Below are 23,416 nucleotides of genomic sequence, written 5' to 3'. Positions count from 1 at the left end.
GATTGTTTCAAAATTAAATTATCTGGGCTGGGGAAATAGCTCTGTGGTAAAATGCTTGCCTAGCATGTGTGAAGTCCTGGGTTCAATCCTTAGTACCATAAAAATAAATAAATAAAAATTGAAATTAAATAATCCCCCCCAAGTGTTGGGTATTGAACTCAAAGACTCCTGCATGCTAGTCAATTGCTCTACCACCCACCCTCATCTCCAATCCTAAATTGTCTATCTTCTACCTTGTGCTTGATTTTGTTGTGAACCTGAAACTGCTCTGAAAATATAGTCTATTGAAGAAATCATATTACCTGATTAAGTGACTTAGGTAATTGCAGGCTGGTTTTTCCTGCTGCTTAGTCTTCCCATAATGCCTTGTGCTGTACATAAAGGACTACTAATTAATTTCATAAAGTTAAGCCATGCATACTTAACAAGTCAAAACCTTTCTTGAGTGGGGGGACTTTTATTTATTTATTTAGTTAGTTAGTTAGTTAGTTATTTCTGTTTATGAGAATGTATTTATTCAACATGTTCATCAATACTATTTAATTTGTGTATATGATGTGATATTATTTCACATCATCTAATTTCTAAAACTTTTGCGTTTTTATGATTATTGAATACTTAGATTTTTTAATTTAAAGTGGCCTTTCAAGTAACTTGCCTGCTTTTTTTTAGAATTTTTATTTATTTATTTATTTATTTTTTACCATACAATTTTATTTTTTTTAGTCATACATGACAGCAGAATGTATTTTGACATATAATACATACATGGAATGTACATACATCAATCATAATGTCTATTCTATTCTGCTAGTGGGGGGACTTTTAATTCATTTGTTTTTAGTTTTTTTGCTTTGAGTTTTAACTTCTTAAATGTTCATGGCTTAGCTTTATGAAATTGGTCCTTATTTATAACAAAAGATATTATGGGAAGATCACGCAGCAGGAAAAATCAGCCTGCAATTAAAACTTAATTAGGTATCAGAAAAACTGACATTTAAATACTGGAGGTAGTTTTTCTTAAAATTTTGTGAAAGAAAAAGCAGCTCAAAAAATGCCCTATGTTTGTATTTTAAAATGGAAAAAAGAAAGACTCTACATACCATGGTTTATGTGAAAGATGTTTAATTTTTTGAATAATATTAAATAAATTATTGTGCAGTTCAGTAATACAATAAGCACATATGGAGTTGACCTTTTTAAAGGCACTTCTGGTACAATCACAGTAAAGTAACACAGTAAATTATCACACAGTAATTTACCTTGGCACCTTATAATATGCTCTGCTCATTTCACATTGTTCTTCATTGTTCTTCAGAATATTGCTTCATTTTATAAACATTTCAAAGACCCATCTTAAAATGTACCAATATCAATTGAGTTATTTTTATTTACTATTGATTATATCACTGATGAATCACATTTAGAAGACATTTTTAAGTGTCCTTTGTTCGTGTGCTAAACTACTCATTCCTTCACAGTCATATGAAAGTGTTTTAAATAGCCAAATGTAAAGGCAGTGGAACCTGTGATATAAATCTTCTAGGAATAACAGTTGTATAAGCTACAGATGTCTGTTACTTCTACTATTTATTCTTTTAAGTGATTTTTTATATTATTATTTTTAATTATATAATTTTGAGTTACATAATTTTACAAAGAACACTTTACATTTTTTTAAGAAAACAGGCAGGATCTATTTTTTTTTACAAAAATATAATGATGTAGTGTTAATTTCCTGATGCTAAATTAAAATCAAACACGTTCTCTAAAGAACATCTGCAGTTACTATCAGGTTTATCATAGATACATATAAGAGAACATAAGTATCAGCTCATCTGATTAGACTAATTTTCTTATAAAGAAAAACACCTTTGCACAAAGAAAAATATCTTTGCACAAAGATACTATTGTATGATTAAGGTCGAAACCCAACTATCTGAACAAAAATGCTCAACAAATTTTGTGCATATATTCTTTCATTTTTAAGTTTTGAATAAAATTAATTTCAAAATACTAAGTATAAAAGTTATGACATAAAAGCTATGTTGAATATGAGGGATAAGATTATATCTTTATTGATAACTAAAATGCTCTTTGACATAAACTAGAATATAAACAGCACATCCCAACTACAAATTTTTAAAGTAAATATAAATTATGAGATTTAGAATATCTTGATATAATAGTAAATCTAAATTGTTTTATGAATAACCTGAAAAATACTATATGTAGTTGATAGTGATTTTTAAAATATAAACACTTCCTTTTCTTTGTGTAGTTCTATTGATTATTCAACTAGAAATTGTTCCTATAAAAGACAATTAATCATTACTCACTCTCCAAATATCTGTGTAGTCATGATAAGAATAACCATGAACAGAGGTCAAAATTATATTTTTTTATTTATTTGAGAATAAATTGAAAGCCAACTGTGCCTGAAATATTTTATAAATGTTTCAGCTATATCAATATCAGTAATTTCCTGGAGACCTATAGATGCTAAATAGAATAATATGGCATAAAAATTCTTCAGTCAAAAGTTTCTAATGTGCAAATATGCTAAATAGAATTTCCCTGAGATGAGCCATCAGATGGCCCATAGAAATAGCCATAAAGCTGTATTGAGATTTTATTCTGAATTATAATTTAATCGGGCACCAAAAATTAGTGTTAATAGGTTTCCACCATCAGTTGATTTGTATAGTATTTCTTTTCACTGGACTATTTATAAATCTAGTACCAAACAAATGTAATCAGAAAATTTGTTTAAAATTAAACTTTCCAGAAACATACAAAAATACATATGAACAGTCACTTGAGAAATGTGTAAGAATCAGCAATCTCTTCTGTGCCTTTCAAATATACCAACATTTAATTACTTCAAAGTTTTTTTAAAAAAAATACATTTAAAAAGTAAAAAAGCCTCCCACATGCCCATATTGCTCATATAAGAGATTTTAACATTTTTAAAGATAAGACATGCATGAATTAGTTTAAAAGATTTGTTCTTTTTCTTTCATTATGTAATCAGATAGGATCTCTCTCACATATTTTTATGAGGAAGCCACTCATATGAAATAGCTTCTTCTCATTGAATGGTCTCAGAAATGCTGCTGAGATAATCTTCAGACTTCATTATAAAATTTGTCCACTCTTGACAGATGTCCTCCATGGAGAGTTCTTCACCACCATATTCCAGAGGAAGAATGTCAGGAAAATATTGAAGTAGGCTTTGTTTGTAATTGTTCCCATGCATGTGAATCTGAAATAGTCAAAATGTTTTAGAAGGTGTCCCCTCCACCTCTCACTAAATAGATGCAATTCCAGGGGCAAAATTAACCTCATAAAATGAGATACTCTAATAACTTCCAAAGTAGTAGGGTATGTACTATTTCTATTATTTTGCTTGTGAATCTAAGAATTTTATTTATGTTTAGATTATAGTGCTGTAAATCTAATAATTGTATTACTTTCTTAGACTTGCATTCTCTTAACCTCAGAAGATAACAAAAATATCCTACTTGGTATTAATTCAAATAGAAGCATACATCTGAGCCCACAGTTAGGTTCATGAAGAATGATTCATATGGTATTGTCAATGTGATACTCTTGGCTAGTTCAAAAGTAGGAGATTATGATTGTTGAGAACCTTTGATTTTCAAATATTTTAAACTTTAAAAGTTGATCATCCAGGGCTGAGGTTATGGCTCAGTGGTAGAGTGCTTGTCTAGCACATATGAGGCCCTGGGTTCGATTCTCAGCACTGCATATAAATAAATGAAATAAAGGTCTATTGACAACTAAAAAAATACTAAAAGAAAAAAAATTTTTAAACAAATTGATCACCGAATGGCCTGAAGTTAAGATAAACCTGCAGAAACTAAGAATACATGTTGCTAAAATAAATAAATAAATTTTCTCTTATTAAGGCAAAATGTTTATCTGTGCATTCAACAACCGTTTAATAAGCACCAGGATATGAGGACCAATGAATGAAATGAGAATCCTACACTGAGGAGCCACACAACCTCAATTCTTGATTTTCTCTGAAATTTTAAAAATACTATCAGTTATCTGAGGAGAAATTCTGTCATATCAGGAAAGGAGAAATATGAAAGGTGGAGTATTGCTGAAAAATTGAAAGGGAAAAAAGTAGATTTGTGTTCTCCCCTATTTTGGCAAGTTTCTTCATGTTGACTTTCCCTGCTTCCCTTAGCTTCTCAATTTTTAAATTTTTTCTTTCTCTTGTGTACATACACTCTTCTTTAAATTAAGTCCAGTTGTTTTTTGTTTTCTTTTTTTACATTTTTGCTTGTACTTGCTCAGGATATAAACTAAAATAGAAATATTTATTTTTAGATCTTTAAAAGTTAAAGAGAGGTGGTTAGCTGTTATCAAGCTACATTGGAAAGAAAGAAAAAATGAAGAAACAACAAAATTGGCTTTTATAAAAATACTAGAATGAGCCAGGCATCAAGGGGCACACCTGTAATCCCAGTGGCTCTTGGAGGCTGAGGCAGGAGAATCATGAGTTCAAAGCCAGCCTCAGCAACTTAGCAAGGCCCTAAGCAATTCAGTGAGACCCTGTCTCTAAATAAAATACAAAAAGGGCTGGGGATGGGGCTCCGTGGTTAAGTGCCCCTGAGTTCAATCCTTGGTACCAAAAATAAATAAATAAATAAGATTTTAAAAATGAAAACACTAGAATGAAAAGTAGCTATCATCACTAAAGCAGATAATTGAGGGGTGGTTCTTGAAGAAAAATAGAAATACCCACCAGATAAATAAGCTCTATGGTCATAGTTTCCTGTTCAGGTACAAAATGTTACATTTCCTTAAAATGAAAGAATATAGTTTCTAAAATTCAAACATAGCACGATAATCCACGGTGTCACATTATATTTAAATAATTTGAGATTTAATTTGTCTAAGACTTTAAAAATACTTGGTGGTCACACACAGTGGCATGATGGGACCTGTAATTGGGGCTACTCTGGAAGCTCAGGTAGAAAGATAACTTGAGCACAAGAATTGAAGACCAACCTGGGCAACATAGCAATACCCTAAATCAAATATTTCAGAATTCTCTACAGATTAATGTAGAAGAGTGGTTGCTTTTCTTGCGAACTCAGACTCCATTTTCAACCTTTCAAAAATTCTAAAAAGTATTAGATATCCATCTGAGATAAAGCTCTGAAGGATATGCTAAAAAAAATCACATTTTTTGCTTTAATTCACATAACATAAAGTCCTATATGTCAGACACTGTGGTTTTCAGTTACACATATTTAATTAAGAAAAATACCAATTTTGGCGCAGGGATGTAACTGAGTGTATAACATGCACAAGGTCCTGGATTCAATCCAAAAAAATAAAATTAAGGAAGAAAAATATGCATTATGACTTGCATAAATAGCACACTAACATGGTTAGAAATCAAAACAAGATAAGATACACAGTGAGATGTCTTGCTATCAACCTTATCCTCTTCTATGCTTGGCTACTACACCTCTATTCTATTCAATGTAGGTGAGAACTTATTTTCCTACATATCTTTTTAGTATAATTTTATACAAAAATAAGGACCTATTCTTATTCTCCCCCTTTTATTAAAAAAAAGAGCATATCATCAACACTCTTTTTCATTTTGTGCATTTCACTTTACATCCTACAAAACTTGTTGCATTCCTTAGTGTAAATGTATCATAGATTTTTAAAAATCAGTTTCGTAATGATGAATACTTGGCAGTTTTCAATGTTTTACTGCAATGAATATTTCTATATAATTTGTTTATGTACAGACATATCTGAAGGATAAATTCCCAAAAGTGCTACCGTTGTGATTTAGATAACTGCAGTCACACTGCCCTCTACCGGGAATATATCATTTTGCAATCGAGCCAGGGATGTATGAGTGACCCAGTTTTCCCAAGGACTTATAATATCCTTTTAATTTACAAAAATAGTTGGTTTGATAAATAAATATTCAAAATACTGAACTAATGGAGAGGGTGGGTGGGTGTGGAGGGAGATAATAAATCGATCCTTAAATGAAAAAGGTTGGAATATTTGATGTAGAAAAATAGTAACTTGAATGTGTTTTACTCACTCGTTCCTTAATCTTTTCAGTCAGGAATGGTTTAATCATGGAAAAGACAGCATGAAAAATTACTGGCTCATTTATCAAATGGATGCCACGAACTTTCAATGGAAAGGAATCCTTTGAAAAATAAAGAAAAAAATCATCTTAATGAAACACAAATTAATATTGCAATTATGTTCCTAAGACAAGCCTCTTCTTTAAACACTTTCCAAATTTACAGCAGTACTTACGGTGTTATTTTGTTTCCAAAATTATTTATTCCAGCAACACAAAAGTCTAATTGATACTTCACTCTCACTAGATTAAGAAAAATCTTAAACAAGCATAGGCAAAGTATTAAAATATTTAATAGTTTTCCTATAAAATACTTAACACTTTTTCACTAGAAATCCCTTCTCCCCATCACACAGAGATATTTTCTTAGGGAACCAATGACTAATTTGGACAAATATAATTTAACTTTTTTGCCAACATTTTTTGAGAGGTAAGTAATCAAAAGTTCATAAAAATTGAAAAACATAACACACACTTTAGGTACTGGTATACATCTTTAGCATCAAAGTAATATAGGCTTATTTAGAAGGTTTAAAAAGTTAAGAGTTGAAAGAAAAAAAACTCATCAATAGTTTCCCTATCTAAAAGTTATATGATCAATACATAGACCTTTCTTCTTTCTTTTCTTCTTTTTTATTGCAAAGCTCTTTTTCATGTCTAGCTTTTAGAGACGTGTTATTAATTTGTTTTTTTTTCTTCCAGGTTCTTTTTATATGTATAATTTTACTTTAAATATAATTGCTAATAGGCTCCCTAAATAATTTGTATACTGTTATGTTTCATTGTTATAATATATTTTTTCTGTGGTCATCATGCATTTTCATACTGTTATAATGATCCATCAAATGGATATACCACCATTTAAGTGACCATTTTCCTATTTCTGGACAAATAATTTTTTTAAAATTTTCTTCTGGGCTGGGATTGTGGCTCAGCACGGGCGGGACCCAGGTTCAATTCTCAGCACCACATAAAAATAAAGGCATTGTGTTGTGTCCATCTACACCTAAAAAGTAAATCTTAAAAAAAAAAATTCTATTAAAAATGATACTATTAAAAGGCTGGGGATGTGGCTCAAGCGATAGCGTGCTTGTCTGGCATGCACGGGGAGCTGGGTTCGATCCTCAGCACCACATAAAAATAAAATAAAAATGTTGTGTCCACCGAAAACTAAAAAATAAATATTAAAAAATTCTCTCTTTCTTTCTCTAAAAAAAAAAAAAAATGATACTGTGGTAGTGCGTGCCATTATCTCAAGTCCTCATAAGGCTGAAGCAGGAGGATCACAAGTTCAAGGCCATCCTCAGCAACTTAATGAGACCCTGTCTCAAATTAAAAATAAAAACTAAAGGGCTGGGGATGTAGCTTAGTGGTAAAGTGCCCCTGAGTTCAATTCCTAGTACTATCAAAAAAAAAAAAAAAAAAATTGGTGCTGCAGTAACTATCTTTCTAGATAGGAGAAGTAGTGGTTACAAACATGACCTGTACATACAGATTACCAGGACTAAATAAAGCTTACTTTACTTCACTGCTGACAAACTGTGTACCTGGGCATTGCTATGCCACTTCTTTAACCGAGTTTATTAATTTGTAAAATGGAGAAAATAATGATTTGATGTCATAGGCCCAGCATGTGCATTATGTGGTAGTGCATATGAAACACTTAGCAAAGTACCTGTCACATCATAAACTCCTCCCTCTCCTCTCTCTCTCTCTCTCTCTCTCTCTCTCTCTCTCTCTCTCTCTCTCTCTCTCCATATATATATATATATATTTTTTCTTTTTCTTTTGACAGTGCTGGGGATTGAACCCAGGGCCTCGCACATACTAGGCAAGCACTTTCCCACTGAGCTACATCTCCAGCCCCAGTAAACTATAATTATGATGGTATACAAAGCCCTTACTATATTTAAGATTGTTCTTTACCTAGAAGTAGAATTACTGGGTCAAAGATAATGACCATTTTTAAAATCTTTTGAAAAAAATCATATCAATTTATACCAACACCAAGATTTATGTGACTGACCTTTTATTGTATCATTGTTATAAACATTTTTTCAGTCAGTTTTTAAATTTAGGGCAAGATTTTTACCACATTACTATCTAAATGTAGAAATTCTGTGTTTATTGGTTTTGAACATTTATTTTCATGTTTTTTAATATTTTGTATAAATAAATTTCACTTTACTTTCTGTTAGCATTATTAAATTATATGTATCATTTTGAAATCTTATTTAAGCTTCTAATAAATACTCTAACAAAACTTAAAACTAGCATTTGGAAGTATGATACCTAAGAGTTAAAATAGTCACTTACAGTAAGTACAGCAGCAATCTTCTTGGCTACAGATGGGGTAATTTGAAACGCATGAGAAAATTGCCAACCTTCCAGATCAAATATAGCCTTGACTCCATTCCGTTGTGTTTCTACTTCCTGTACAATAAGCTCAGATGTAATTAGACTTACACGAAATACATCGTAAGCTGTAAAAACTTTTGGGTCCCATTGTGCTGGAAAAAAAAAAAAAGGGTATCATATCTCAACATTGTATAAAGAACCAGAGAGATTTACAAAGGGAAACTCATTCTATGTACAAGGGATCATGAATATTGAATAACGTTAAATTAAGGACCAAGGTTATCTATCCGTTTCTTCCTCCCTCCTGAAATCCCTGGCAAAGAAAAGATTTTTAAAAGCATGGAAAAAAGAAAGAATTCTTGCAGGCTGGATTTGACTGTCAAAAGCAATCGCGACTTCACATGCAGGAGAGAGCTGTGTCTTAAGATGGGAAGCCTGTGGCTATGCTACAAGCTAGGAGATGTTGGAGAAGGGAAAACCCAGGGCCTGGATTCTGAGGAGCAGGTAGGGCCCCATAGTAACTGAAGAGGTTGCTATGAGAAAAGCAGGAGGAGCAGACAGACAAGTTAATCCTCTCAACTCTCAGTGAGAAGCAGCCCAAATAAGAGGCATGTCCCTACAGGCCTAAGCAGGAAATATGAGCTTGGGAAAGAAGTTGAGGAAATGACCAGCTAGATGCACACCCAGGTAACTGCCCATGCCCAGGGAAAACAAGGGGAACCTGTGTTGAAAACAGGAACTGACATTTCTTGTCCATATGTCTCACCTGTTCCCTTGCATCCCTGAGACAGGCCACAGCAGGCAGAAATGACAATAATTGACTGGCAAGCAGGTAATTTAAAAAAAAAAAAAAGATATGCATCTGTCAAAAATTTTACATGTCTATGCAAAGAACAGATGAGCTGAACTCAGTAGATAAAGGCAACAAAGCTTGAGGTAAGGTTAAGAAAGGTAGAGACATTCAAAGAAACATAATACTACCAGGGAGAAGATGTTGAAAGCTATTATTCTAAGAACAGGCAAAGATTTTTTAAAATCAGGTGAAATCGGATGGAACAAATGACAGAACCAGTAAATGAACAGTGGTTTGGAAGATCTACTTGAGGAGTTTTCTTCAATTTGGCACACAAGTCAAGAGTTGATGAGTATGAATAAAAGTTAAATGATAATGCAGGTAAACCTAGAAATTTTAATATCCTGAGATATAGAAAGCAAATACAAAGAACATGAAACAACAGAATAGTAACCATAGAGAAATTTTTTTACATAGCTGAAAAATGATGTAAGTCTTTAGATTGAAGATTGATGAAGGGCCTAACAGAATGAATGAAAAATTATTCATAATGTGAAGTAATGGTAAAGCATTCAAAAAGCAAAGTTTCTGGTATGGGCAACTGGGTAGGATGGTGGTACCGTTTATTGAGATAAAAGAGAAGCCTTTTGGGTGGAAGAGATCCTAAGTAGGAACACGTCAAAATGGTGATAGTGAGACATCCAAAAGTGTACAGCTAGAATAGGGAGCTAGTCACATGAACTGGATCCCCAAAGAGAAGATGGGGGTGAAGATACAAATCTGGGAGTTGTTACTTAGATGGCAATCTAAAAGAGAGATTGATTGTCTTACATCCAAGTTTTTCTCTGTTAAGGTAGAGATAAAGTATCATATAAAGCAGAGGCTAAGGCCAGTGTAAAAGGAATTTCAGAATTTGAAGAATGAGGTGAACCTTGGGAATCCAGTTCATAAAAACCAGATCCCTATTCTGGCTGTATCCATTTGGATCTCTCACTGTAACAATTTCCTTTCCTTTCCTTTCTTTTATTTTCTTTCTTTCTTTTTTTTTTTTTTTTTTTTTTTTTTTGTACCAAGTATTGAACCCAGGGGTGTTGAACCAATGAATACATCCTCAGCCCTTTTTTGTTTTTCTGAGGCAGGGTGTTGCTAAGTTGTTTAAACCCTTGCTAAGTTGCTGAGGCTGGCTTTGAACTCAGGATCCTCCTGCCTTAGCCTCTAGAGCCTCTGGGATAACAGGCATGCACCACTGCACCCCACTCACAGTCAGCAGTTTGACATGTTCCTAATTACGGATCTTTTCTGCTCAAAATGCTTCTATTTTATCTCAATAAAAGGTGCCAGGTGGGCATATGGCTCACTGGTAGAGTACTTGACTGGCATTTGTGAGGCCTTAGATTCTGAAAACAAAGAGGAGGAGAAGAGGAAGTGGAGAAAGGAGAAAAAGAAGAGACAGGAGCCACTAATTAGGCTGAAGGCATCAAAGAGGCCAAGGGAAAAGGATATTTTAAAAAAGAGGAAGTGTCTCATTGTGTTGGAAGCCAAGTAAAATAAGACTAAACATGTCCATGAGATTTGGTGAAAACGTCACTGATGTCTTTTTAGCAGATGTGGGAGTGAAACCAGAGCAGTATGGGCTAAGGAATGATTGGAAAGTGTGGATGGTGAACATCCTAACTTAACAAGTCTGGCTTAGAATAGGAGAGGGAGCTGGGAAGAAAGGTGGCTGGGGCAGAGGCTGGGCAGGGGTGGGATAGAGGAGGACTTTTTGTATATTTTTAGAGGACTGAACCTTAACAGATTTAAGTATTGGTTGGTAACATCTAGTAGCAACAAAAGCCCTAAAGATCTAGAAAAAGAAAAGATAATCAGAAGGAGTCTTGGGAGGGTATAATGGGATTACTCTTGCTTTTAAAAACCCTCAGGTTCATGGTAAGCATTTGAAAAATAAATATAACTAAAAAAATACTATACTCCTTCAGACACTGAGTGATGAGCCAAATGAAGTTTACAGATCAAAATATTTTCATGACCTAAACTTCTGAGTCAACTAACTTAATAGTCTGAGCCAATGTCAAGTTGGCTCAGTAGCCACAGAGGGCTGGTGGCTACTATAAAATAATTTCATCATCATAGAAAGTTTGATGAGATAGTGCTGGCTAGTCTTTAAGAAGAACTTATGACCAAAAGAGCATGTTTTCTTTCTCACTACAAAAATGTCATTTTTACTTTTTATTTTGCCCAAGTGGCTCCTAAACAGAGAGGGGGTAGGGACAAGAGAGAGAGGAGAGAGAGAGAGAGAGAAAGAGAGAGAGAGAGAGAGAGAGAGAGAATTCAGTCAGGCACTGCAGAGCCCAAAACCTTGCTATGAATTTCAGTTTTATGTTCCTGGGAACTCTTAATAGATTTGCCAGATAAAATATAGAACACACAGTTAAAGCTGAATTTATGATAAGTATGATATAATTATTTAGCACAACTATGCCCCATGCATACTTCAAAAATATTCTTTATCTGAAATTCAAATATGACTGGGCACCCTATATTCTTATAATATGTAGGGTTTTTTGCTAAATAAAACACGAAAACTGGCAACCCTATCCCTGAGGAGTTCAAGGAACTTATGACTGACAAATCATTCAATAGCCTCTGGCACTAGAGGAGACATGAAAGAACAGAAAGGTCATTTTAATGTCTGCTTTATAGATAATGGCTTAACGATTAACTCAGTTTTTTTTTTTTTTGACAAGCTGGGACAAAAAAATAAATAAAAAGAAAACAGAATAACTTTATTAGATCATCTGATACCCTTTCAAGAATTAAATATAATATCTTTTTGCCAGATACCAAGCTTTCATTATAGGCAAGTATCTTATCTCTAAGCGGGCTGAAAATATAAATACATAAAGTTTAATTCTTTAAAGATTTAAAAGTTAGCTGGATATCATAGCACACTTCTCTAGTCCCAGCTACTCTGGCAGGCTGAGGCAGGGGGATGATTGAACCCCCGGGGTTCAAGGCTAGCCCAGAGAGCCCAGAAAGACCCCATCTGAAAAAAGAAAGAAAAAAGGATGAAACTTCTATAAGATGATAATTCATAGAATGCAGTTCACAAAACGTTGGTTTTATTTGTCCTTTCAACTGAGCTATAGAGTTCCCTTTCACCTGGCTTTTAAAATCATACACAGAACTAAACAGGCAACAGAAGTTGTAGGTCACCAAATGCTGTAGTCTGAATGTCTATGTCCCCCCACAAAAAGTTTATATGTTGAAATCCTAACTCCCAAGGTCATGATATTAGTGGGGAAGTCTTTGGGAAGCGATCAAGCCATGAGGGTAAGAGACTTCAAAAATGGAATTAGTACCCTTATGAAAAGAGGCCCAAGAGAGACCTTTGCCCCTGATGTAGAGGTTAGAGTGAGAAAATGTCTATGAACCAGAAAACAGGGTCTCATCAGAACCAAATCTGCTGATGCCTTTTGGACTTCTTAGCCTTCACAACTGTAAGAAATAACTTTCTATTTTTTAATCCACATAGTCTATGACAGTTTGTTGTAGCAGCTTGAATGGATAAACCACCCACTCACAAAACTAGGAATGCCTAGTAATTAAAAAGAGAAAACATGAAAATAAAAAGGTGCTAATGGAATAAAGTGTCTGCAATAATTCCCAGGGGTTCTTGGTCCCTACTGCACCCCCTTCCACCCAGAGAAATGAGTCCCTTGCTCCTCAGCCCTGGGCATTATTGAACTGGTCATTCGCTCACTCATTCCACAAATATTTAATGAGTGCTTTCCATGTACCAGGCCCTATGTTCAGTGCTTGGGACACAGCAATGAACATATCAGACAAAAATCTGTGAATACATGTGGCTTATATCTTATAGTTCAGAATTCTTTTTTTTTTCTTTTTATTTCCTACTAAACAGTTTTTGAACACTTTATCTTGAGCGCTTTCACTTTTTCCCACTATTGCTCTTCCCATTTTTCTTTTATTTTATACAGTTGACTGTTTAGAAAAGTACAAGTAGGATTTTTGCCAAATTCTGTTAATTTTCTCAAAACTGCCAACATTTTCTTATATTTGGTAAATGTTAAGACCTAAAGTACACTGAGGTTGAAACCTAAAAACATAAATTGAAACCTAAATTCTTAAACATAGACACTAAAACATTCTATTCGGCAATCAATGAAAAATATGAGGAGAGAGGAGGCGGAGGAGGAGAAGGAAGGTGGGGGAGAAGAAGAGTTGTGTGTGACTCACCAATTCTGTAAATAAGAACTTTGCTGCCAGTGGGATCCCTGGATCTCAGAACTCCATGGTAGCCAGCCTTCAAAAGGCCAAGGATACTTCCAGGGTGGAGATCTGCGCTGAGTTCTGGACATTCTGCTCTCCATTTATAATAGTTTTTTAGTAACTGAAAAATAAAATTAAAACTGTCCATAGATTGTACACCTGGTAAGCATTTTGTGATAACAGTAGGAAAACCTTGACATTATATGAACCTTGACATCCATTAAATCCATTATATCTGGATTTTAATCTGGGGTATCTTTTAGCTGAGCATGATAGCATCCCTCTATAGAGCCCAAGTTCCCATCATCAAGGGTCTAAGGTAACAGGAGTTTTTCATCAAGTAATTTTCAGTCCAGTAATTTTCAGTTGCCACCTAGAGTAGATAGTGTCTAAAGTCAGCTACCAACACTTCTTCCCCTCCTGGTATATACATGCATTCCTTCTAGCAGGCAGTGAGATCCATTTGGTTTCCTCCACCTGTGTGTGAGTTGGCCTTACACTTTACTTGGACCAATAGAAATTGATAGTGAGAAACTAATGTGACTCCATTTTTAAAAATAAATAAATAACAGCAGTTTCTACCTCAAGGCCTGTCCTAAGGAAGGGGGCGTGACCCTTGTCCTTGAAAAAACCCACAGAGCACTCCTAAGCACATACCCACCCTGCTGAGTTGTTTGTCTGTAAGTAACAGGAGAGGTCTTCTGCACCAGGTGTCCCTGACTCAGGCTAGGTGAGGACCCATAGCAACCCCCTAGCAACCACCAATCAGCATGAGACAGGGAAAATACCTGGAATGCCAGATGACCCCCCAGTAGTTTATGGTGGTTGATAACATGTTGGGAAACCATGTAGTTTAGCTCGTACACCCCTCGTGGCCTAAGCCAATCAGTTCAAAGGAATCCCCCTTGTACTAACCAATCACCCCTACCCAACTTGTTCCCGCCAGTGAATATGCTAATCAATGTTAAGAGTTGTTTGATTTTCCCGCGATATGGAATGATTTGCTGTGTGATGTTGTGACGCATAGAGTATCCCCCCAAAACCTATAAAATCTCACTGAACAAAGGACCAGGGACTCATTCCCTGGGACCGCTGCGTCCGGAACGGCTGTGAGTCCAGGCTCGAGCTTGCAATAAAGACTCTTGTGTGATTGCATCGGATTCGGCTCCTGGAGGTCTACTGGAGTTCCACGAATCTGGCATAACAATGGAAATGACACTGCACCAGGTCTTAAAAACCCTGGAACCTTCTGAATTTGTTGTTTTGTTTTTGAGACTCAGACACCATGTAAGATTGTTGAATGAAAACAGTTCACGTGGAGAGAAGCCCTAGAGTTTGAGAGGTCATCCTGGTTAGGCTCACTTAACCAAGTTCCCATCTGGTGTCATGTTCAGCAGAGATGAAGCATCCCCACTGAGCCCTGCCCAAACTAGAGAACACAAATAAATAGTTGTGCTTTAAGGCAAGAAGTTTGGGGATGTTTTATTACTCAGCAGAAGAAAACCGAAATGCCACCTTTAGTATTTTTTTTAAAGAGAGAGACAGAGACAGAGACAGAGAGAGAGAGAGAGAGAGACAGAGAGAGAGAGAGAGAAATTTTTAATATTTATATTTTTTAGTTTTTGGTAGACACAACATCTTTATTTTATTTTATTTTATGTGGTGCTGAGGATCGAACCCAGTGCCCCGCGCATGCCAGGCCAGCGCGCTACCGCTTGAGCCACATCCCCAGCCCAAGTATTTTTAAAAAAATAAGAATAGAAATCAATCAACTGAATTAGAAGAGCCCAAGGAACAGTACACCTGGCTAAAAAATTCTTAGCAAAACATGGTTTTAAGGAATTCTACATTCTTCCCACCCCACCACCTGCCACCCCAAAATAAACACCAGAAATGGCCAATCAACAAATGCACTGTAAAGAATACTAAAGCAAAGGATATATTTAAAAATTATTATATTTTAATTTTCCTCTTTATGATTTTCATCCTTCTCAATTTTTCTAAAATAACAGTATTTTATTTTCAGTTTAAAGACACCTATTAGCAATGTGGAATCACAGTTAAGGCAAAAAGGAAAAGACAGATTTTATATTTGAAATGCATTAGAATAAAGATGGTAACCATAATCACAAAAAAAAAAAAAAAGCAGTAATGATCTGGAAGAGAAACTACAAATAATACAGAAAGTAGAGGTAAAAATTGTGAGCCCTGTAAAGTGTCCCTGGCTGGGAATGGCTGGGGGAGAGAGAGAGGCTGGCTGGGCGAGAGAGGAGGTGCATCCCTGTTTCTTAAATCATCAGCATCACCCCGCCCACCTCCTCTGATCTTGTCTCCCTCTCTCTGTGTCTCTCTCCCTCTTTTTCATCTCCACATTTAATAAACTCTTCTTAACTTTAAAAGAGAAAAAGAGAGAACATTGCTGAGAGCTAAATGCAACAGAGAAGTAAGGGGGAAAAAAAGTCAGTCAGTGTGCCAACCAAGAAATAATTGGTGACCTAAATATCAGTTTACAAAAGTAGTAAGAACAACAAGCACATTGTAGGTTCTGGTATGCTCATTCTGTTCTAGGAGATGAATTTCCCTTCTTCCTCCTGTCCTCAGGAGCATCAGAATAGGTATCTACAGCAATTTACAATGCTCATTACTTTTTGAGAGTTTCCTCAGACATATAAGCGGGTCTTTCAATTCTGATTCAAGCAAAATGCTAGAAACAGAATATTAGTAGCTATGTAGAAATAATGCCTTTACTTCCTGAGGAATGATAAAAGTTGTGGCTTTGTTAGAAGGGAACTTTTAGGTAATAGTGGCAGGGTGGTCAGCTTATTGGTCTCTTCAGATAGCTGGCTCCCAGGGGATAGAAATATGTCTTGAACAAAAGAATGAATCAATGCATGAATAAATCATGTCCACACACTTGAATAACTAAGATCTGTAAAGATGCACAAATCACTTTCATTCCTCTGACACTTAACTTTTGAAAAGTGGAACATCAAAATCCAAACCTTTGATTATTATTCTTCTACTGATAAATAAATCCACAGGTCCAATTAGTGCAAATATTTTACATAAATGCCAAAAATGAACTATTACTGAGCAGTTCTCAAACTACTTTGTGTCCACAATAGCAAAAATATGGCTGCAAACGAATATTCATTATTGGAACATGCATGTTTTGTAAAAAATATATAAATAAAAAATAGAAGTGAAAAATATTTACAGTGTTATGTTTTAACTATGCTTTATCATAAAGAGTCCTCTTATATTTTTCATGTATTTTCAAACAAAATAATTGTCTTTGTGCCACTCTTACAGGGCCTAATGAAGTAATTGCAAGTCCTCCTACAACTACCTTGAAAGGTAACTTTGAGAAGTTACTGGATTAACTAAGGTCATCAGAGTGGAACCCCCATGGTTGAATACTAATGGCTTTATAAGAGTGGGGAGACCTGGCTACTCCAGAGGCTGAGACAGGAGGATTCCAAGTTCAAGGCCAACCTTGGGAACTTAGACCATTAGATGGATAAGACAAGTAAAGCTCTGAGAAATTATACATTCATTTAAGGATTATAACTCTCAGGACCATAGTAGAGACTGAAATTGACATGTGATCTGGTAAGTTTCAAAAAAGAAATTACATTTAGAGGGAAATTAGCACTGAGAATCCATGGAATTTTGAAAGTTTTAAAATCTTTGGGTAAACTATGAAAATAACTAAAGGATTTTAAAAATCCCATGTCTTAGTTTTCTGTTGGTAATAACGATAACAAACTAGGTAAGTGATAAAAAAAGGGGGGGGGATTTATTTTGGCTCATAGTTCTGATCCAAGGTCCTAGGGCCACATTTTCTGATGGCCTTCTAGATGACAGAGTCCCAAGGTGGCACAGGACATCAGATGTCAAGAGATAACAAGTGTGTGTGCACTGTGGTCTCTCTTCCTCTTGCTGCTGCTACTGGTTCCTCCTCTTCCCTTCTCCTCCTCCTCCTGCTCCTCTTCCTCTTCCTCCTTTTCTTCTTCTTAACTAGAATTGAACCCAGGATCATTCAATATCTAAGCTACATCCCAGTCCTCCTTTTAGTTTATTTTGAGATAAGATCTGCCTAAATTGCCAAGGTTGGCCTCTAATTTGAAATCCTCCTGTCAAGGCCTCTGGAGTAGCAGGCTGTCCTGCACTTCTTTTTTTTTTTTTTTTAATATTTATTATTTTTTTTTTAGTTTTCAGCGGGCACAACATCCCTGTTTGTATGTGGTGCTGAGGATTGAACCTGGGCCGCACGCATGCCAGGAGAGCGTGCTACCACTTGAGCCACATCCCCAGCCCTGTCCTGCACTTCTTATAAGCCATCAGTATTCTGTTGTGGGGACCCCCCCCTCAATGAAATTAGAGAATCTCAATCACTTCCCAAAGGCCTTACCTCCAAACACCATACTCTGATTAAGTTCCTCACAATAGGGTTTAAATTCCAATACAAGTTTTGGAGGGCACAAACTTTACTCAAGCTATAACAGCAGAAATAAAAAATAGAAATAACTGGACTATTCACTTGTAAAAGACAGAAATTCGTAAGGATCTATAAGACAGAAGAACTGAGGATATTTTTTTTTCATTGTTTTAAACCAAAAGGGCTAGTGCATATATCTGATAGCATAGGCCCTCCTGAGTTCTACCCAACTTCAAATCTCTGCTCCACTTAATCGGTACATGATTTTTGACAATTTACTTACTTTTTATACCTCAATTTCTTCTAACATGAAAAAATAATGCAAATACTTCTTTAAAATGTACCCAGCATTTCACAAGCATATTAGTTAGCTATGAGGATTAGAAGACCTTATTAATTCATTATAACTTCAAATACAAATGCTAGAATAATGAGAACTTTTATCATAACCAGTGCTCTTCTCAAGGTTTCTTCCTACAAAAACTGTAGGGCTTATATATTATGAATATGGAGTTTGAGTTAAATTAACTGCCACTGTGGAGGAAAATTAAAAGCCAGTTTCACATTTTTACTCTTTCCTCTTTCCTTTCCAGTTGGCAGAAAAGTTAAGACAAAGAGGTCACAGACAGAAACTTGATTAGTGTCCAGTGAATTTGGACATAGTCCTGCTAGCCAGTTCTTCAAGGGCACAGTGTAATAAAAACCATTCAGTGAAATGAGGAAGACAGAAGAATATCTAAGTCACAGAGGATGAAGTTAAATTTTACTTCTTTTTCTACTTAGACATTACTTCTTAAAAAAAACAGCAAAATTAAAAATCAGCCAACACACCATTTTATTATTCATTATCTCCATACATATATGTATAATACCTCATTTAAACTGCATTTCTCACAAAACTAAAATTAAATCTTCATTTTCAGTTGGTTATGAGTACACATTAGCTTATTACTCAGGATGTCAGGACACTTGCATAAGCATTGAACTTCATGAAAATAAAGAAAACTGTATTCTTACTTTAGTCCTAACAGCAAAATAAATCTCAATATATCATCCATGTTGACATAGAAAAAGAGAAGCCATCATTTCTCGGGAAAATTCTGGACTGAAGAGTTTCTAAAACCCAAATGTGGGGGTTGAGGGTGTAGCTCTGTGGTAGAGCAGGTGCTCAGCATTCATGAGGCCCTGCCTGGGTTCAACTGCCAGCATCAAAAGCAAGAACAAAGAGCAATCAGAAAACAATCAATCATTACATTTGATCACAATAAAAAAAATTAAAGTCTTTCTGAAAGAAAATAGCATAGTTATGTCAAAAGACAAGCATCAAGCTAGGACAAAGAACTATTTTATTTGATACACAGTTACTTTGATATACAGATATGAATCAGTAAGATATAAAAATGAACAAATGGCAAACAGGCAATTAAAGTAAAAAATAATTTTTAAAGGTTAGCTATATTAAAGATTACCCTCAGGGCTGGGGATGTAGCTCAGTTGGTAGAGTGCTTGCCTTGCATGACAAGGCCCTGGGTTCAATCCCTAGCACCACACACACACAAAAAAATTACCCTCAAAGTGCATGCATATTGTTATAACCATGACAAGCCGTTTCTCTGCCAGTCATGGAAGTACACACCTGTAATGTCAGCTACTCCAGAGTCTCTTAATACAAGGCCAGCCTCAACAATTCAGCAAGACCTATCTCAAAATAAAGTTTTTTAAAAGACAGAATGGGAATATCACTCAGTGGTAAGGCACTTGCTTTTATGTGTGAGGTCCTAGGTTCAACCCTCAATACCACAAACAAACAAAATCTCACTATGTAATATGAAAGTGATAAAATTAGTGCAAACCCTCTGGAAAGCCATTTGTGATATTCCTCAAGACTGAAAAAATGTACTTCTTATTCCATCCAGCAATTTCCCCACCTAAATTTATTCAATAAGGGTGTGTCCCTATTTATGCACCAGAGGAAGCATGAAGATATACCAGATGCACCGTTGATGATGGAAGAAACCACAGACACCTTGCCTATTGCATCTTGTGTACTCTAGGCAAACAGTTAAGAGTCCAAAAAAGAGAATCACTGAAAGACTGAACAGCGTGCAAGGAAGCACTGGCATCAGTTGGTAAAATCCCATCTGAAAGCAGAGGACTAGTTAACATGTAATATACCCATTTTATGGCATAACAGCAGCTCCAAAATAAGCAAGATGTATGTGTACATGGTCATATGAGACGACTCCCTTGATAAGTCAGGTAAGAAAGGCAGAACACGCATGCACCTGCTTATGTGAATATAGGCATGGCTGAAAAGGTAAACAGACAGATGACAGACATGGTCCCTGGGTATTGAGGGTAAAGAAATGTTTTCCTTCAGAAAGTTACTTTTAAAAACTTGTTTTGCACTTTTTGCTATTTTGTATTATCTGCAGTATTTTCACTATTTACTTTTTTCAATAAAAATTTTTACTTAAAACAAGGGAAAGAAAAAAAAAACCTCAATGAAGCACATTTAAATTCTGTTCTAGGACTGACTTCCCTGTTCCCAACGTGCAGAATGACATTGAGCAAGGCACTCAGAAAATGGGCTAGATCCCATCCAATTCCTTAGTGCTTACCATGTGCCTGGACTGGGCACATCTTGTTCTAACAGTTTAACTGATTAATGTTCAATCCTCACAATCAATCAACAAGATAAGGGTTCTCACCGTTATTTAACAGATAAAGGGCAATGAACCCCAAGTAACAAATTCAAGGTCGCATCTCTGATTTCGGTCTTTTCACCACCCTTTCTCTCAAACTGGTGTAACACACTTGGAAACATAAAAGAACAGCCCCGTCGTTCCCCTGGGTTCAAAAATAATACCGGGCTGCTTTACTGTCTTGACATTTAAATATTACTATTAATAATACTAGTTTGCTAGGGTATGGCTTCGGATCTTCAATTTTACCGGCAATATCATTTTCCTCGCCACACGTAGTTTTCTGCTCAGATGTGACAAGTCTTGAGATACCTGCTTCTACTTTCATATCACAGGATTTCTCGCGGGGAGAGGAAGGCATAAAGTTTCCCCCAAAACTTGACGGGCTCGGGAGACATATCTAGGTCGAAATCCAGGGCTTGCCATTACCCCCGAGGGCTCCAACACTTTTTAAGTTTCCCCCTTTCCACTAACTCCAAAGAACTGGAAGGACCTGAGCGCGATTTCTTGGAAGATCTACAGCCGCAGGAAGCGCCAACGCTTGGTGCGTTAGGATCCTGTGCGTCCTGCCGGCAGCCAGAGCGTCCGCAGAGATCCAGGTGAAGTCACAGACGCCCTGCCCGGCTGGCCAGGCGCAGCGCAGCACTTACCCGCCAGGCCAGGTCCAGATCAAAATCCCGGGCGCGCAGGAATCGAAGTAGAAAGGAATCGGTGAGCGGCAGCGGCGCGAACCAGGTGCCCTCCTCCCGGGCTCGGCGCCGCAGCTCCGCCAGGCTGGGCTGCAGCAGCGGCGAGTGGTCCGGCAGCGCGCTGAGTTGCAGCCCGGTTGGCAGCCCCGACCGCATCTCTGCCATGCCCGTGGCGGCCACCGCCGCTGCCAGGGCGGCGAGGGGGGAAAGCGCCGGCCCCGCGCTACCCTCAGCCCCTCCTCTGTTGGTCGCTGCCCAGCGCACACCCACCCGCGCACAACCCTCCTCGGGCCTCGCCACCCGAACCGTGGGAGGGTGAGAGCTGCCTCTTAAAGGAATCCCAGTAGTGTCCCCGTGCGGGCTCAACAGGTCTTTAGTAGTTTGAAGTAGTAATTCGAGCCCTTCCTCCTGAGGGAAGTCACTGGTGTGTTCAAAGTCAAGAGCATGCTGTCCAAAAGTTACTTGGAAGGTTTAAAAAAATCACCAGTCAGAGGACCTTTTGTTCTCCTCCCTCCCTCTTTTTCAGTCCTTCCTCCCTGGAATCTTGCAGCTGGAAAGAGTCTTAGAACGACCGATTTAAGGGCCCTGCCGCTTCTGAGCCCTAGTCTTTCCATATGGCGCCTGAAACCGTATTACAACATTGTTTCAAAAATGCAGTTCCAGGGGCTGGGGATGTGGCTCAAGCGGTAGCGCGCTCGCCTGGCATGCGTGCGGCCCGGGTTCGATCCTCAGCACCACATACAAACAAAGATGTTGTATCTGCTGAAAACTAAAAAAAAAACATAAATAAAAATTTAAAAAAAAAAATGCAGTTCCACAAAGCCACCATAACATGCTCCTCCCCTTTCTTCCCTCCCAGTCCAGGGAAACCCTTCTGAGTTTTTGGCACCTGGCCCTGCTAGTGTCATATACAAATAAATGCCTAGCAAATGGGGAGATTTTTTTTTTTTAACGCCATAAACCTATTCTGTTAAACTCCACAATCACTCATCTGCAAGTACGTCTGCAGTTGTACTAGTCTGTCCAGTGGCCTAATATGATAGAATCTATGGGATCTTAGGTAGGGAGCAGGAGGCCCGGAACTGAGGCAGAAATCTGAGCAGTTGTTTTTAACAGGCCTTTTCTTGATTTCTGTCTGCTTAAAACTACCCAGGAATTGGCTTGTCTTCCCAATAGGGTATTCATAAAACTAAGTCTTTTTTTTTTTTTTTTTGGTAGTTTTAGATGGACAGAATGCCTTTATTTTATTTGTTTATTTTTATGTGGTGCTGAGGATGGAACCCAGTTCCTCATGCATGCTAGGGAAGTGCTCTGTCGCTGGGGCTACAGCCTCAGCCCCAATTCTTATTGAATGTACAGTATGTACAGGAAAATGCTAGATTTGCAAAAACAAAATAAAATCCTTGCCTTTGAGGAGTTCAGAGGATGGTGATGGAAGCTGACGTTTCATTCACTAAAGAAAAACCTAGGCTGGGGGCTGCATTTATGGCTCAGCTATAGAGCACTCACCTAGCACTGAGGGAGGCCCTGGGTTCAATCCTCAGCCCCACATATAAACAAATAAACAAACAAACAAACAAATAAATAAAGGTATTTAAAAAAGAAAAAGAAAAAAAAGACAAACATAGGCCCACTGTGGGTGCTGGTGACACTCCTGTGAACAAAACACACAAAACTCTTGCCTTGGGGAGTTTTGTTCTTGTGGGGGAGTGGGAGAGAATAAAGAAGGTAAGTCAGTAAAGATGGTATAAAGATGGCAATACATGCAGAACAGAAACCAACTGAAGCAGGAAATTAAGTGTCTTCAGTTATCAAACAACTGATATAAGGAGGGTATCTGGGATTGAAGGGCTACAGGCTTTGTCTTGGATTCTGAGGGAGGAGATGGAATATCAGTAAAGGAGGTAATCAGAAGCCAGTGAATAAGCTAGCATAAATGAAGATGGGGATTCCAAACTTTGGTTTATACTTGGAATG

General features: G+C 36.8%; 1 protein-coding gene across 1 annotated transcript; it reads right to left on the bottom strand.

Annotated features, from left to right (window-relative positions):
• Positions 1–2,335: 2,335 nt before the first annotated feature.
• On the bottom strand, positions 2,336–21,932 carry TTPA (alpha tocopherol transfer protein). Its single transcript, XM_081266420.1, has 5 exons — positions 21,401–21,932; positions 13,572–13,725; positions 8,477–8,670; positions 6,113–6,223; positions 2,336–3,265 (listed from the first exon to the last, which is right to left on the bottom strand). Exons 1-5 carry the CDS (start codon positions 21,602–21,604, stop codon positions 3,092–3,094), a joined length of 837 nt encoding a protein of 278 aa, XP_081122546.1. The 5' UTR covers positions 21,605–21,932; the 3' UTR covers positions 2,336–3,091.
• Between the last annotated feature and the right edge of the window lie 1,484 nt (positions 21,933–23,416).

The sequence above is a fragment of the Spermophilus citellus genome (genome assembly GCF_964194105.1).
Source record: "Spermophilus citellus genome assembly, chromosome: 14".
NCBI classification, from domain to species: domain Eukaryota; kingdom Metazoa; phylum Chordata; class Mammalia; order Rodentia; family Sciuridae; genus Spermophilus; species Spermophilus citellus.
Note: the sequence above shows the minus strand (reverse complement) of the source record. Positions and strands in the feature narration are given on the sequence as shown.